General features: G+C 38.6%; 3 protein-coding genes across 4 annotated transcripts in view; 2 read left to right on the forward strand and 1 right to left on the reverse strand.

Annotated features, from left to right (window-relative positions):
* Window positions 1-877, forward strand: part of LOC114656664 (inactive dipeptidyl peptidase 10-like) — a 284,823-nt gene extending 283,946 nt beyond the window's left edge. Inside the window, exon 24 of the mRNA XM_051930750.1 lies at window positions 493-877. Coding sequence (XP_051786710.1) covers window positions 493-624 — 132 coding nt within the window. The 3' untranslated portion in view covers window positions 625-877. The remainder of the gene's footprint in view (window positions 1-492) is intronic.
* ccdc93 (coiled-coil domain containing 93) overlaps window positions 1-16,845 on the forward strand; it is an 876,647-nt gene that overhangs the window by 759,884 nt on the left and 99,918 nt on the right. The window lies entirely within an intron of this gene.
* LOC114656373 (inactive dipeptidyl peptidase 10-like) overlaps window positions 15,726-16,845 on the reverse strand; it is a 992,193-nt gene continuing 991,073 nt past the window's right edge. For both annotated transcript variants that reach the window (XM_051930748.1, XM_051930749.1), the window contains exon 26: window positions 15,726-16,599. In XM_051930748.1, coding sequence (XP_051786708.1) covers window positions 16,465-16,599 — 135 coding nt within the window. In that variant the 3' untranslated portion in view covers window positions 15,726-16,464. The remainder of the gene's footprint in view (window positions 16,600-16,845) is intronic.

The following is a 16,845-nucleotide window of genomic DNA, read 5'->3' on the forward strand; positions in this document are numbered from 1 at the left end:
TAGGTTGGAGAAAGAAAAAAAAACAAGTAGTAATAGATACTGTAGATTACAGACATAATATAGTAGATAGCATTTTAGATGGATGGATGGATGGATATGAAAGGCAATATGTAATAGATACAATGCTGTAGACTAAAGACATAGAAGATAGCATTTTAGTAATTGTAGATACTATGATAGACAGATAAACAGATGAATATCTATCTATTATATAGTACCTTTTTATCTATCTATCTATCTATCTATCTATCTATCTATCTATCTATCTATCTATCTATCTATCTATCTATCTATCTATCTATCTATCTATCTATCTATCTATCTATCTATCTATCTATCTATCTGATCATTATACTTTTTCACTTTTTCCTCCAGAGAAAGAAAGACTTGCACATAAAACTTTAAATAACTTCATTTTTTTTTTTTTACCAATTTCAGAATCTTCAGCCGTGCTCCTCACTGACCTTTCCCTTTCTTTCTTTTTTTTTCCAGATGTACCCTGATGAAGGGCACGACATTACTTTGATAAAGAGCAGATATTACTTCTACAATACACTCATTACCTTTCTCAGGCAATGCTTTCATGCAGAACTTCCATCAGAGTCACATTTTTCAGAGGAATAATCGAAACACTGACTTTGTGCCTCAGGTGGTTGCAAGTAAAGCTCAAGGTCCAACTCTCTCATTGCTCCGTATCATGAGAGTCTATTGTATTATTCTGTACAGTTTGAAATATCTGCTTAGAGCTGTCCTTAATTTCACAATGTCTGTTTTAAAAAAACATTGTTAAGCAATTAAATATGTCTGTAGCTAAGTACTGTAAATAATAAAAATATCAACTTGTCCAATATGCAGTCAGTTTACTTTGCTTCAAAATGCTGTGTAATAACTGACAGTGATAATTAAAATATTTAATTGATTCTGCACATTGCTCAAAGTGTGTTTGTAAAACTGTTATGTCCACTAAGGGGAAATAAGCAGATGCTGCTGTTTCTTTAAATTCCTATCAATTCTTTGGGGGTCTTTGTTTTAGACTTTAAGATCACTTCATGTACATCACGTCCAAAGAGTTTGTTTCAGCACAGATCATTTCCAGTAGTGTAAGAGGTGCTGTTTGTGGTTGGAGGAGACTCTCATGGCAGCCCTGTACACACAGAATAAGTCAAGGGGCATAGACGTAAAACCAGCATTAATGAAAATGATATGTCTTTATTTACCTGCCGTTGGCGGGTGTTTTGGGTCTTTCAACATCGGGTGCCGTCACCCAATGAACTTTAAAATATGGAGATGTCTATGCCAAGAACCAAACATTGTTCTGAAATAACAATAATAAATAAACTTTTTATCAGAGGTATAAAATTGAAAATACATCAAGAATAAATTCTACAGGGTAAAAAAAAAAACCTGGGAAAGGTATAAAAATTGTCTCCAGAAAAGGAATAATAAATCATAAATCATGACAAAAGGGCACAAGAGCTCTAGTCTCCTGCCATGTTCCCCCAAGATGCCCCTTCTGACCGGGTAACTAAATGCCAGCTTCCTGAATAAGTAGCCCTGCTCTGCCACATGTCAGCCAGGAGGTCTTAAAGCTTCTTGTCTGTCCACCTCGGCATCATTCTTTCTCTCAGTTCCTCTCAGTGAGTCAGTATTAAACTATGAGTATGTTATGAGATCAGACTTTTATTTTTAAGAAACAATTCTTCTGCATTATTTCTGCTTAATAATTAATATTGTTAGCATTTTTTTACAGATTTTCTGATAACAACCTTGTAGTGCCATATTGGGCTGGCTTACTTTTAAATGAGTTTTTTGATGACACCTTCTGAGACATTATTATGGCCACAACTATAAGACACAACGACCTCTAGCATCTTGGGAAAATATTAGTTCTCTCTCTGTCTTACTGGTCCTTTGACTGTTGCCCTTCTGAGGTACCCTGCAGAGTGCCCACTGCCCTTTAGAAACCCCAGCGCCATAGCTCTTTTGCTAACAGTGAGACTTGTGCATGACTGGAGTTCTTACAAGGAATGTATGTGTCACAATTCAGCCAGGGTGTGTTCCTTGGTTTATTATTTTCCTTTTCTGCATGTTATTTATTTGTTGTAAAGCACTATTTTTCCAATATTTACGTATTTTTTTTTAATGTAATCCGATTTATTATTCTTTATCTATGAACGACGTGTTCTCCTGTTTTCATTGTGCTTTGTGGGTGGATCCTCAAGAGGCGTGGCCACTCTTACATCACGGCTGAAGGACCGCCCACTGCCTATATGTTGTGAGGCAGAGGAGCGGATCCTTCAGTGGTTCATTGTCATTTGGAGTGTGCAATCAATGGTGAGCATCCATTTTCTTGTTTACTGATTTTATTATTGCTGCTTTTATCTGAATTTTGTACTGGGATCATGGATTACAACTGTAGGGTACCTTCTAAAGCCAACCTTTTTGTCTTCTTCTTGCCAGTTTTTATACTTCTTTTGATCTTTCTAATTCGTTCCTTTTCTATAGATTCTTTGTGGACTTATTTCTCAATCCAAAGGTTTTTATGGGTTTCCTTTCCCTTTAGAGGTATTTTGAAATATTTTGGATATTTAAAGTAATTTGAACTTTAAAAGCAAGTTGAACTTTAATTGTAAGTTTATATTAGGAACAATTAATGATAAATAGCAATAATTAATTTAAATTCTGAGCAAGTAATTTGAACTGTAAAAGCCTATTTCCCATTTTTGGGGTCTGGACAGGCCTAGTCCTGTCAGTAGAGTGTGGACTCAGGCTTATTTAAATATCATTAACAGAACTTGTGTACTTTTAGTTCATTTCCAAGTTTTACATGTATTGATGTAAGTGAAATTTAATTAATATTAGAACTTTATATTACAAACAAGAAATCTCAACTTTAAAAGCCTTTCTGTCATTTTTGGAGTTTAGATAGGCCAAAGCCTCTCAGTAGAGTTTGGTCTCAGGCTGATTTTAATATCATTAATGGAACTTGAGTACTTTTTCATGATTCCAAGTTTAACACATGTTAAGGTAGGTGAGATTTGCTTACTATTGTAATTTTATATTATGAACAATTAATGATAAATAAATATAATCAGTTTATATTCCAAAGAAGTACTTTGAACTTTAAAAGCCTATTGCCCATTTTTGGAGTCTGGATAGGCCGAAGCCTGTCAGTAGAGTCTGGATTCAGGCTTATTTAAATATCATTAACAAAACTTGCATACTTTTTCATGATTTCAAGTTTTACATATGTTAATGTAAGCAAGATTGATTTAATATTGTAACTTTATATTACAATGAAGTAATTTGAATTTTATAAGCCTATTTCCCATTTTTGGGGTCTGGACATGTATTTTTACATGTATTTTACATGCATTAATGTAAGTGAGATTTAATTAATATTTGGACTTTATATTACAAACAAGAAATCTCAACTTTAAAAGCCTTTCTGGCATTTTTGGAGTTTAGATAGGCCAAAGCCTGTCAATAGAGTCTGGGCTCAGGCTGCTTTAAATGTATGCAAGATTTACTTAATATTGTATCTTTAGATGAGTACAAACAAGTAATTTGAATTTTAAAAGCCTTTTTCTCATTTTTGGAGTCTGGATAGGCCGAAGCCTGTCAGTAGAATCTGGGCTCAGGCTAATTTAAATATCATTTACAGAACTTGTGCTCTTTTACATGATTTCAAGTTTTACATGTGTTAATGTAAATGAGATTTACTTAATATTGTATCTTTATATTATAAACAACTAATGATAAGTAAAAATGATCAATTTATATTCCGAACAAGTACTTTGAACTTTAAAAGCATATTTCCCATTTTTGGGGTCTGGATAGCCCGAAGCCTAGCAGTAGAGTCTGAGCTCAGGCTAATTTAAATATTATGAATGGAACTTGTGTACTTTTTCAAGATTTACATATGTTAATATAAGCAAGATTTACTTAATATTGTAACTTATGAACAAATAAAGATATTTGACTCGGGATGTAATGTACCATAAATATGCAGTAGAAGGGTGGTCCACAAGCCAAAGCAAAGAAATGATGTTTGTAGAATTATTTTTCCACAACGGTTATGTTTCTGTTAGAGATAACTTCATTGCCTAGGAAATTCTCCCTGATTATGGAACCCTTTGAAGTTGCTCCATTCTGAACATTTTATTTTTATTGTTACTACGTCCATACTCTTGCACAGGGTCCCTAACTGGCTATGTGATTAGTAAAAAATAAAATTAGTTAGAGACCATTCTATTTCTTAGGTGGGGTCCTCATAACATTCTAGTAGTAAACAGAAGCTTCCAGAACATTGTATTTTTAAGTAGAAGTTTCAAGAACATTCTAGAAGTAAACAGGCGTTTCTTTTTTATTTCTAAAAAATTGCAGCGTACGCAGAAATTTTTAGAAGTGTTTTGTAACGAGTGTTGCCTATATAAAGTGTCAAAACCTTTACAACTCATAAGTCGTTACACATAACAGTCGAAACAATTAGAGTGTGTTATTCTAAGAAGTTAATGAACGAATATGGCGTCATCTAGTTTGGAATCTGACCCAGAGAATTGAGGGTTTGGAATGCCACTCTCTAATGGACTTTCCACAGCAAGACGACTACGTAGACTTGACATACTGCAACTAATCCAGGAATTTATATCTACTACATAAAAACCACTAAGGCCTGTGTGTCCAGTCCCTCAGAGACAATCTGATTGGTCAGTTTGGCTTTCGTGTGATTGGTTAGTTTGGCTTTGGTGATGCAACAAAAGAGGAAGTACGAGTGTGAGACACACGAGAAGCAATGATGACATAAGAAGAATGCTGAGAGAGTCGGTGTCAAAGATGGCAAGTACAAAAGAGGACAGGAAGTTAGAAAGGCACCTCAGAAATAATGACAGAGTCTGAGAAGCAGGCTTTACGGGAAGACGCTCAAGAAGTGAAGCGTCAGTGAAGAGACGTTCACACACACAGGAGAATACTGAGGAAAAGCACTGAAGGTACATATAGGGCAAGAGACAGCAAATATTTTTTAAATGATTCTATTACGTGTCTTCAACAAGTGCCATGACTAGTCCATAATAAAATATTCCTTTCTTTGAGGCTCAGTTCAGAACGATTTTACTTTGTTTGTTAGTCTTGTTTATGTCTGACAGTTGAACGAAGCACCATTTGCCATCCAAGGTAATTTCGATGACATTAGATTACTTACCCATAAACAGGCTGTTGCCGGCCATGCATATGCAGCATATTCAAGGCACCTCCGGTTTTCATCTGAACGTTTGCCAGGCTTAGCCCTTTTTGATGACAGAGTATCAGCAGAAATACCAGAACATCAGAAATTTGACAAACGAGAGGAGACCACTCAGTCCAGAAAGCCCGTTTGTATAGCTAATAGCTAAGCTGTCCCCATATCTCATCTGGATTCTTCTTCAAGGTTTTTGAGGTTTCTGAGTCCCACAACTTTATGTGTAAAGAGGTGCCTCCTAGTTTTAGTATTAAATGCACTTCTCCATAATCTCCACTAGATGTCCTCAAGTATGTGATTCACCCTTAAGCTGGAAGAATGTTGCTGGATCTACTTGATCAAAAAGAAAAGCAGCAGCCACCGTTACTAGACATTCCTCAACATTTTAAGATAACAAAAGTTGAAGGATCTGATTACAGAAAGATCAACCTCATTCATTGCTGTCCTCATGGAAAAAAATACAATGAAAGGTCTCAGTCGTTTCTCAAGAAACCTCCAGAACAGTGGACAGGGGATTCAGTCTTCAATTGGGAACTGTCAACATTAGTGAACAATGCAGCTGAAAGAGGAATAAGACTCATCGAAAAGTACAATGACATACTGACAGATGACGAGGAACAGAAACAGTTTGACTGGTTGCAAATCATCACAAACATTTTTCAACTTCATGAAAAACAGTGCTAAAGTGTGAAACATTTGTGTGCTGTTCAGATGACACAAATCTGCCAAATAATGTGACCTCTAAAGCTTTAATCTTTTTTTTTTTGTTATTTTGCGCCCTCCCCTACCATAAAGTATCGTCTATGAGAGAGAAGCTAAAGCTTTAGATTTGTCAAATATTTCGATCTTCAGTTTTCGACAGATCTTGAAGTTTTAGGGTTCCCTGATACTGAAAACATCAATATCTCAGTGATGTGTGTGTGTGTGTGTGTGTGTGTGTGTTAGCGTGGGTGGATGTGTGTGTGTGTCACAGTTTCTTGAGGACGGTCTACAGCTAAAATGGCTGGAAGGAAAAATAACAAACACAAAACTTCAGCTTGTTATGAGTTGATGAAGTGCTGATTAGTTTTTGAGCCAAATCGTGCAAGAGAAGGAAGCACTTGAGAGCACGGGTGTCCAACTCCATGTCCTGGTAGTCCGCAGTGGCTGCAGGTTTTCATTCTAACCATCTTCTTAATTAGTGAGCCATTTTTGCTGCTGATTACCTTGTTTTGCCTTAGTTTTAATTGACATGACTCAGACCACTTAGTTGTTTCTGATTACCCAAACAATAATGAGACACGAAACAACAATCTAAGGTCTTGGTCATGTTGGTCTGCTCAGGTCACTGAAATATCTTGATGGTGGTCTTAGAAAAAACAGAAAACCAACAGTCTGCTGTGGGAGAATGAGAGCAGCGACAAGTCCTGATATTCAATAACGACTTTAATTAACAGCAAGAATTGGCTTCTCATTAAGAAACTGAAGTGAAATTGGCTGTAGTTTGATGTTCCAGTTTCGCTGGTCATCTGTTGGCTCGTTTCACGTCTCATTTCTGTTTGGCTGCCATTTAATGAAGAAACAAATCAATTCAGAGGACTGAATCCTTAAAAACAGGGCTATTAAAATGAAGGGAAAAGGAGTTAATTAGCAGCAAAAACTGATCTCTGATTAGGACAAGGGTTAGAATGAAAACCTGCAGCCAATGCGGCCCACCAGGACCGGAGTTGGACACCCCTGGTCTAGAGGAACCCTCAAATACAGTAATTCTGCAATTAATTCTGATTTCTACTCGTCAATTGCTGTTGTAATGAATTATTTTATAATCAGAAAGATGAGCATCAGAGCAGTAAATAATTACTGAAATGTTATAGAATAGTAACTTGGTTTCAAAGGCGCAAAGCCTACTGACGCTCACATCCGAATTTTGTTTTGGACCACCCTAATGTAGTAGCATGGTTGTGACTCAGTTATTACAATTATTTTTAATAATTTGTCTGGCTCCCCCAGGCTCAGCTGTGGCACCGGACAGAGTGGACCTTTGGTGCTTCAGAACAGAGGCTCTTGGGAAGAGCATGTAGTTTAAAAAACGAAAGGAGGACAACAGAGAGAGGGGACCATCTTTTTTATATATCATTTCACGTCCTCAGTAATCAAAATCATATTTGAATTATACATTACACCTGAATTCTGTTTGACGTCTGCATGTTGGAAGTGGACATCCTCGCTGGGACTATTTCTTCTCATCACCACAAAATTTTTGCACCGGTCTGTTTATTTTGGGATCAAGTAAGTGTTTACAACTCAATCTTCAGATAGTCTCATGTTTTTGTTTTTAATGTATTGCTCTGTAGCCCTGTGTCTTCAGTAACAGTAACAATGCAAATCTTCACTGCTGTTGTACCCTCTTGGAATTCAACACGTTAAAGCTTCACCCACCTAAGCTCTGACATAATGGATGAGTACCAGTTTAACCTCAGTCACAATCCAGCTAATTGATGGGTCCTCCAAACTATGGCTTTACCCTCTGGATTAAAGTTAGCGCTGAGCAAAATGGGCTTTTAATGAGTAATAAAATTATTGATGAGGTCCGTGAGCTGCGGCCTTACCCTGCTAAGTTATAATCTAGTTATTTGAATTCCACCAGCTACAGCTCAAGCTTCCTAGGAAAAAGTGTGATGAACGAGCGCTGCAAGCTGCCATTTTCCCCAGCCGTCTGTCAGCTGTATTCGAAGAGCTCTCAAGTATCCAGTTGTTCTTTTTTACTTTCTCATATACGAAGTATAGGGAAATATTATAATCGTCCAAAAATTCGATGTCAAGATTTTGATGAATCTCAATGTTTTAGACCTCCCTGACTTTCTCGTATACAAAGTATATGGAAAGTATTGTAATCCTCGAAAAATTCCATTTCGAGATTTTGATTAATCATTTTAGACCTCCCTGAGTCCAAGAAAAAACATTTTTGGAATTATATCTGTGTGCGTGTGTGTGTGTGTGTGTGTGTGTGTGTGTGTGTGTGTGTGTAAACATAATATCTTGAGAACGCATTCACTTAGGTCAACCAAATTTTGTATACAAGTATTAGGTACAAAACGTAGATTTCTATCAACTATTGGGCTATTTCCAAAAGTCTAGGGAAGACCATTCATGTCACGTGGGGTTGCTTCTCAGCCAAGGCAGTGGGCTCACTCACGATTTTGCCTAACAACACAGCCATGAATAAAGAATGGGACCAAAACCTCCTCCGAGAGCAACTTTTCCCAACCATCCAAGAACAGTTTGGTGACCCACAATGCCTTTGCCAGCATGATGGAGCACCAGGCAATAAGGCAAAAGTGATAACTAAGTGGCTCGGGGAATAAAACATCGACATTTTGGGTCCATGGCCTGGAAACTCCCCAGACCTTTAATCCCATTGAGAACCTGTTGTCAATCTTCAAGAGGTGGGTGGACAAACAAAAACCCACCAATTCTGATAAACTCCAAGCATTGATGATGCAAGAATGGGCTGCCATCAGTTAGGATTGGGCCCAGAAGTTGATTACCAGCATGCCAGGGCGAATTGCAAAGGTTTTGAAAAAGAAAGAAGGGCCAACACTGCAGATATTGACACTTTGCATAAACTCAATGTCATTGTCAATGAAAGCCTTTGAAACTTCTGAAATGCTTGTAATTCTACTAATTCTACACCATAAAAACATCTGACAAAAGATCTAAAAACACTGAAGCACCAAACTTTGTGAAAACCAATACTTGGGTCATCCTCAAAATATTTGGCCACGACTGTAAAATTTGGTCTCTCCTCATTGCATGTCCATTTAATTATTTGGTTGCTGCCTTTATGCAAGGTAACTTACAACATTTGAGATACAATTGGTTGCATTTCTTTTGTTTTTCCTATTGGAACACAGGTAGGTGAAGTGACTTGGCCTTGAATAGGTCCCTTGTTTCCAGTAATGGATCATCTTGTTAATGTTACAGCATACAAAGACATGCCCTTAGACAATTGTGTGCTTCCAACTTTGTGGCAAACGTTTATGGAAGGCCGTTCTCTGCTCCAGCATGACCGTGTCCCTGTGCACAATGCCAGATACATAAAGACATGGTGGAACATGTGTGAGTGTTGACCTCAACCCTTTGGGATTAACCAGAATTCCGGTTGCAGGCCATATCTTCTTGTACCTGACTTCACAAATACCCTTTTGGCTGAATCAGCACAGATTCCCACAGTCATACTCCAACATCTAGTGGAAAGCCTTCCCAGAAGAACAGAGGCTGTTTATAGCTGAAAACTCCAAATTAATGACCATGATTTTGGAATGAAATGTCCAACAAGCTCATGTGGGTGTGGGACAACCCGACTACAGACCCACATTGTCTAACAAAGTCTTCTGAAGTTTCTGATGAGTTTTTCAATATAGTCATCTTATCCAAAGATCTTGACTAGACATTGTTCTCCTCTCTTACTGAATGAATCTTAGCCTGAAGAGGTCTATTAATTTTTTACATTTAAGATGTCTCGCTTAAAGGTTTTCCAATGTTGTATCTGTCCTAGTGTCTATATAAACATAGGGACCTCCAGCTTCTGTATTACTTTTTGCCTGAAGAAGGGGCCTGAGTTGCCTTGAAAGCTTGCATATTGCAATCTTTTTTAGTTAGCCAATGAAAGGTGTCATTTCGCTTGACTTCTCATTACATTACTTACAGAAATCTACAGAAGCCGAGAGAGGACGTGTAATATCGTTATTTTTTTAATTGCTTCCTTGAGATAATGGAATAATTTTATCGAGATCTCGATAAAACAAAAGATCTTGTTTTCTCGAAATTACAAAGTAATTGTATCTAACGTTTAACTAGAATTACCAGAGCCTACGAAAAAACTCGTAGATCCGGCCCATCTTAAATCTGTTCGCACCTCTCCGTCAGCGTCTTTTGTCCTGTAAATGTGCTGATTAAGACAAGCAGCAAGCAGCCTGCTATTCCATCCCCCACCACCGCAGCCCGTGCACAAACTTCTCCCATTTAATGCCTTGACTGATTATCTGGGAGTGAAGTGCTGGAGTTTTGGAGTGGAAATAATAGATCGTTATTTGGAACACATGCATTTCATGTGTGTTCTGTTTCTATAATAATCTGTGTAAACACATTGTTAAAACAAAAACGTTTGTCATATTTTAGTAGTAAATGACAAAATGTTGGCATAAACTATATAATGTGTGAAACCTGAAGTCCAAAGATCAAATAAACACTTTCACAAAAGGTTCAAGGACAATACAACAGCTTCCGTGGTGTAGCAGTAACATTTGCTGACTTGTCATCAAGAGTCCCCGGTTAGATCCTGTCTGCCTCCTGTATTTGCCATTTTCAGTAATATTATTATTATTATTATTATTAATAATTCATTTATATAGCGCTTTTCTAAGTACTCAAAGTAGTGAGCTGCTCTTATTGTTAATATTATACAGTACACACATACATTTGGTTTGCGTCTGTAACAGCCGGTGTACATTTATAGGACGTGTAAAAGTTAGCGTTTTTCAGTCACAATCACAATACATACTACCGCCCCCCCCCAGGGATATGACACTGTTACTTTTTATCTGAAACTGGGAATAACTGTAGATGTGAGTGGTGTTTTGAGGCAATGGAACTGGACATTCTCTGATCTGGATGGATAAAAGCTGACAAACAAACGCTGGTGCAAAGGGATTTAAGGTGGGACGGATTTACGAGTTTTTTCGTAGGCTTTGGTAATTCTAGTGTTAAGGAAAAAGAAACAATTATGGGGTCTGAGTCTTCAAGAACAAGTCAATTAAAATGAATTCAAAAGAAGTTAATGAATTAGCTGCAAAAACAGGACACTAATTTAGAAAAAGGTTAGAATGAAAACCTGCAGCCACTGGTTGAGACCCCTGCTCTAAAACGAGAACATTTGTTGTCACTGTCCACGTGAACATTCAGAGCTCCTTGACTGGAGGTGAGACACTCCTCAGGCTAGTGTTGATATATTAGATGCTGATGGATGAGTAGATTAGTAAAAGAAGAGCGAGATGACAACTTCGATCATCTGCTATCTACTTTATGTGGTAATGAAGTGTCCGGAGGCCAAACTCTTGTTTCAGTAATGCTGCAGTACAACTGTAATCTGCCCTGTCTGTTTTACAAGAACTCAAAAGACATCTACTCTCATCACATTACCTCAAATGATGTCCGTCTTGGGCAGTGTATAGCAGCTCACATATGTATGCATTTCAAATCAATGTACTCGACCGCACATCTACCTGAAACCTACACTCACTTCGTATAACTGGAAAATAACATAAAATACTATTCAACTACGCACAAACAGGGAACACGACGTAGTCTTAGGCCATCTGAAAACCGGACTTCCCACTGTGGTGGCCGGCCGGTGCCCTTACTCAACTAGGACGCCTTTGTAATGGAAGGACCTGGGAGAAAAAGCATGCTCAGGGCATTATCTCCGCCTGGATGTACAGTAGACCCCCGTGAAGTCGTGGTTCAGGATTCGCAGACTCAGCCATTCGTGCATTTTTCCTTAAAACCTATTTATTAATTGTTAGCAGAAAGCGCAAATATCCTTCGCAATGTTTTATGGCTTTTTTCGTGGCAATTCTGTGCTGTAGAGAGAACAGGAAGCAACCGCTGAGGGAAACGTGGTTTGGGATGGTGAAAGTAGCCAATCCGAAAACGTTATTCGTTTCTCCTTGCTGCTGATTGACTGCTGCCCTGTGATGGGTCTCCAGCTGAGTGTCCTCGTGTTTTCCATTTTGTTATTCTTAAATGCACAAGATGTCGCCGAAACGCCCTGCACCTTCTCAGGCTTCTGGCACTGAGCCTAAGCGCCAGAAGAAGTTTAAAACACTTGTGGAATATAGGGGGCGCTCTCGTCCCCTTGAACCCTCAGACGACACGTCAGACACCAGGTAAAAGTCCAAATAATTGAATTTATTTTTATAATAATGTGCACCAAGCACCTCCACTTCACAATACTCCAATAAATCAATAATCACAATAACAAATCCTCCACTCCTCCCAGCAGCTCTGTCACACTCCCTCCCAACTCCGGCTCCGTCTGCTGGGGTTTCCCATGGTCCTTTTAAAGTCTCTGACCCAGAAGTATTCCGTCTCTGGGTCGAATGCCATTCTCCAGGTGTCCCGGAAGTACTGCGGGTTTCCGACCTCGTGACTCCTATGTACTTCCGGGTTAGCGTCACCATAATAGTCCCCGGGTTCTTGGTGAGCTCCCCTTGGCGGCACACACAGCATCCAACAAGGCTGAAGAACCGGACTCCATGTCCCATGCTGCCCTGCGGGAATCCTGGGAACCATTTCTGTCCAGGGGAGCTGCCATCTAGCACCCCGGGAGATGTTGTGTCCTAAAAAGGCTCTCTCTCTTAGTTGAGGGATGTCCCGGCCAGACTGAACCGCCGGCTGTCCCTCACACACTCCAGGAGAAGGTTGAACTACTGGATTTGCTCTGGGAACTAAAAAGTTATGGTGCAGTAGCGCACCACTATGGCATTAATGAAAGCACCGCACGCTACATAAAGAAGAATGAAGCAGCGATCTGGAGTACCGTATCTGTAAGTTTCTGTGATAGTGCCAAAAAGGTAACGACCGTAAGGAATAAAAATATCGTCAGGATGGTATCTGCCTTGGCACTGTGGATCACCGACTGCAGGAAGAAAAACATCCCCTTGGACGTAAGAAAGCACAGAAATTGTACCAGCAGTTCGCTACTGGAGACAATGTGGCAACTTCCCATCACAATGTTCCTGAAACCTTTAAAGAAAAGCCAGCACGAAATCCCACCAGAAGACGACCCGTCCAAAGATACGACTCCTCCTGAAGCGCCTGAAGAAGAGGTGCCACCCGAGGAGTTTTAAATCCTCTGCATCGTACTGCACAGCTACTTCATCATCATCATCAATATCATTCATCATTTGTGAGTACCCATACATTTTACTGTATTTTAGTTAAATGAAATTATTATGTATTTACTCTACTTTTAACAAAGAAAACAACAGCACACACCAAAGAAAACGCACTTGCATGAATTACAGTACGTATAGCGGTAACATCGGTAGTTTACATTCTAACACCCCGGGGGACATAGCAGTACAGTAGTGTACAGTAGACGGGTTTACCTTCACATTCTGTTTTAGGTAATGTATTAATGTATTAAGCTGAGTTTGCAATGAAATTAAAGTGCTTTGGGAGCATACTGTATTTACGGTTTAAACTATAAAAATAGGCATTTAAAAAGGCCTGTGGTTGGTTGGCACCCTGACCAGGTTTGGTTCCTGCCTTGTGCCCTGTGTTGGCTGGGATTGGCTCCAGCAGACCCCAGTGACCCTGTGTTCAGATTCAGCGGCTTGGATGAGTTTTGAGTTGTTTTTTAAAAGAATTCATGGAGTCAGCTGACCTGATTCATTTCGGTAGGTCATTCCAGAGTCTGGGCGCTATACAGCTGAAGGTCCTGCTGTCACCCATGGATTGTAGATTAGTGTGGGGCACAACAAGATTGCCAGAATCAGAGGACTTTAGTGGGCGGGCAGGCACATAGTGATAGAGAAGGTCACTGATGTAGTTTGGCGCAAGGTTATTAAAGGCTTTGTAGGTTATTAGTAGGATTTTATATTCGATTCTGTAAGACACAGGGAGCCAGTGAAGGCGGAGCAGGATGGTGTGATGTGCTCGCTGCTGTGGCTGGTTCGAGTAAGGACTCTTGCAGCTGAGTTTTGAATAAGCTGGAGCTGTGATATAAGATTAGAAGGGGCACCTGCCAGCAGCGAGTTACAATAATCAATGTGGGATGTAATAAAAGCATGGACAAGTTTCTCAGCATTAGAAAAGGAGAGGAAGGAGTGAACACGGGATATGTTATGGAGGTGAAAGTAAGAAAGTTTCTTAATGTGATTTATGTGGGCGGAATAAGAGAGGGAGGAATCAAAAATGACACCAAGATTCTTTGCAGTAGAGGCAGGTCTGATGAGATCACCGCCAAGATAGACTGGGAAGGAGCTCATTTTATTAAGTTGCACTTTAGTCCCAATTTGCAGGAGTTCAGTTTTGTTGCAATTTAGTTTTAAAGAGTTCTGCTCCATCCAGGTATTCATTTCACTGAGGCAGGTTGTGAGCTGAGAAAGCTCTGATGAAGTTCCACTTTTAACACTGAAGTAGAGCTGAGTATCATCTGCATAAAAATGATAACCCAGTCCATAGCTAAGAATGATATGGCTAAGGGGAAGCATGTAAATACAGAAAAGCAGAGGACCGAGAACAGAGCCCTGAGGGACTCCTTGTGTGACCAGCGCTGAGCTGGATCTGCTGTTGCCAAGACTAACAAACTCTTCCCTATCAGTCAGATAGGACTTGAACCACTGGAGGGCAGTGCCAGAGATACCCAGCATGTTCTCCATTCTGGACAGTAGGATGTCATGTCTGACCTGAGTGTCAAATGCTGCACTGAGGTCTAACAGAATTAATATGCTGGTTTGTCCAGAGTCTGCTGCCATAAGCAAATCATTGTAAAGAATTAGACAGATAGATAGATAGATAGATAGATAGATAGATAGATAGATAGATAGATAGATAGATAGATAGATAGATAGATAGATAGATAGATAGATGATAGATAATTTTAGCGTAGTTGGCAGGATTAGATAGATAGATAGATAGATAGATAGATAGATAGATAGATAGATAGATAGATAGATAGATAGATAGATAGATAGATAGATAGATAGATAGATAGATAGATAGATAGATAGATAGATAATAATTTTAGCGTAGTTGGCAGGATAAGATAGATAGATAGATAATAATTTTAGCGTAGTTGGCAGGATAAGATAGATAGATAGATAGATAATAATTTTAGCATAGTTGGCAGGATAAGATAGATAGATAGATAGATAGATAGATAGATAGATAGATAGATAGATAGATAGATAGATAGATAGATAGATAGATAGATAGATAGATAGATAGATAATTTTAGCGTAGTTGGCAGGATTAGATAGATAGATAGATAGATAGATAGATAGATAGATAGATAGATAGATAGATAGATAGATAGATAGATAGATAGATAGATAGATAGATAGATAGATAGATAGATAGATAGATAGATTATTAATCCCAAGGGGAAATTCACAATTTTTTTTATTATTATTATTTGGGAATTCTTATTATAATTATTAAATGGGTCAGAAAATGACTGACTGACTGATAGTACTTGTACCCTTAAAATGGTAGTCTGTTACAGCTGGTCCAGTGCCACCTCCAAACCCACCGACTGACCGAAACAACCCCAACCCTAACCCAAACTGAAGTATAGGAAAGGTTTCTTTAATTAAGGAGATAAAGTTGCTCATCTTTTCCGAATCACAATAACCTTGAGGGGAATACCAGGTGGGATGCCGTGATGCCAATACCAGATGACAGCAGCCCATAAATCCACTCTTCACATTGCAAACAAAAGTTTAAAGTATTGAAGTAAGATTTATTTTTTTTTCTCCAGTTAATTATCAAGAAATAACAATAACAAAAAAAAAAAATTCTATAAACAGAAAGGAAAAAAGGAGAGGACAAGCATTACAAAATACATCTTTTAAAAAAAAAAAATCAAAGCATTTTTGAGAGTCGAGAGTAAGAATTTTTGGATTGGGTGCTATTTAAATACATTTTTTTTTGTTTCGTTTTCGTATGTTTTCTCTATGCACTCCACAGGATTGCTTGATAAGTGAAAGAGTGAAGGAATTGCACTTGTTTCTACATCGTTGTAGCTTTACAAAGGGGAAGAAACCATACAGACAGACAGTGAAACGTGTGGGACCGCTGCTACCAGAAATATTTACATGAAAAACCAAAAAACAAAAAGAAAAGAAAAGAAAAATCGGTGACGCTAAACCAAATAATCATGCACGTAACTATGGATGTAAAAACTAAATTCTCTCTTTGGAAGATGAAGCAGACCTGTGCCCTTCCGAAAGAGATTCCTAAATCGAAGAGAAGTTGGGGCCTGATATGTTAAATGCGGACTGTTGGCCCAGTATGTCTAACTGTGCCGTTCCACTGATAGAAATCCTTTATCTGCCCTTGAGCCTCTGGAGCATCTGCACTCTCTCAGTCATTTCTAGCTAATGCTTACTTCAGAGCCTTCAAGGCTCCAGTAGTCATTACAGAAATAAATTATAAAGTCCTTCCAGTGGCCTGTTGACCTATTCATCCTCTTCTGGCTCCTCTGGTAATAATAATGTGTCTTCTCTTAGACACTCTCTAAAGACGGTGATGAGTGTGCCATACAGGTGCTGTCTGCTTTTATCTGACACAAAATGTCCTTCATCTGGGTAGATCTGTCGAGGAAAAAAAATAAAATAAAAATAGATGATTAAAACAATGGAAACTCATTCTTTCTTATATGGCACATAAGTATGGCATAGGATTATACAAAATTAAAAAATGTAAATTACACATACCTCATGTGTACCACAAGGCGTTGTCCAATCAGTTCAAAAAACAAAGCTCCATCCATCCATTATCCAACCTGCTATATCCTAACTATAGGGTCACGGGGGTCTGCTGGAGCCAATCCCAGCCAA

The sequence above is a fragment of the Erpetoichthys calabaricus genome, chromosome 8, assembly GCF_900747795.2.
Source record: "Erpetoichthys calabaricus chromosome 8, fErpCal1.3, whole genome shotgun sequence".
In the NCBI taxonomy this organism is placed as follows: Eukaryota; Metazoa; Chordata; class Cladistia; order Polypteriformes; family Polypteridae; genus Erpetoichthys; species Erpetoichthys calabaricus.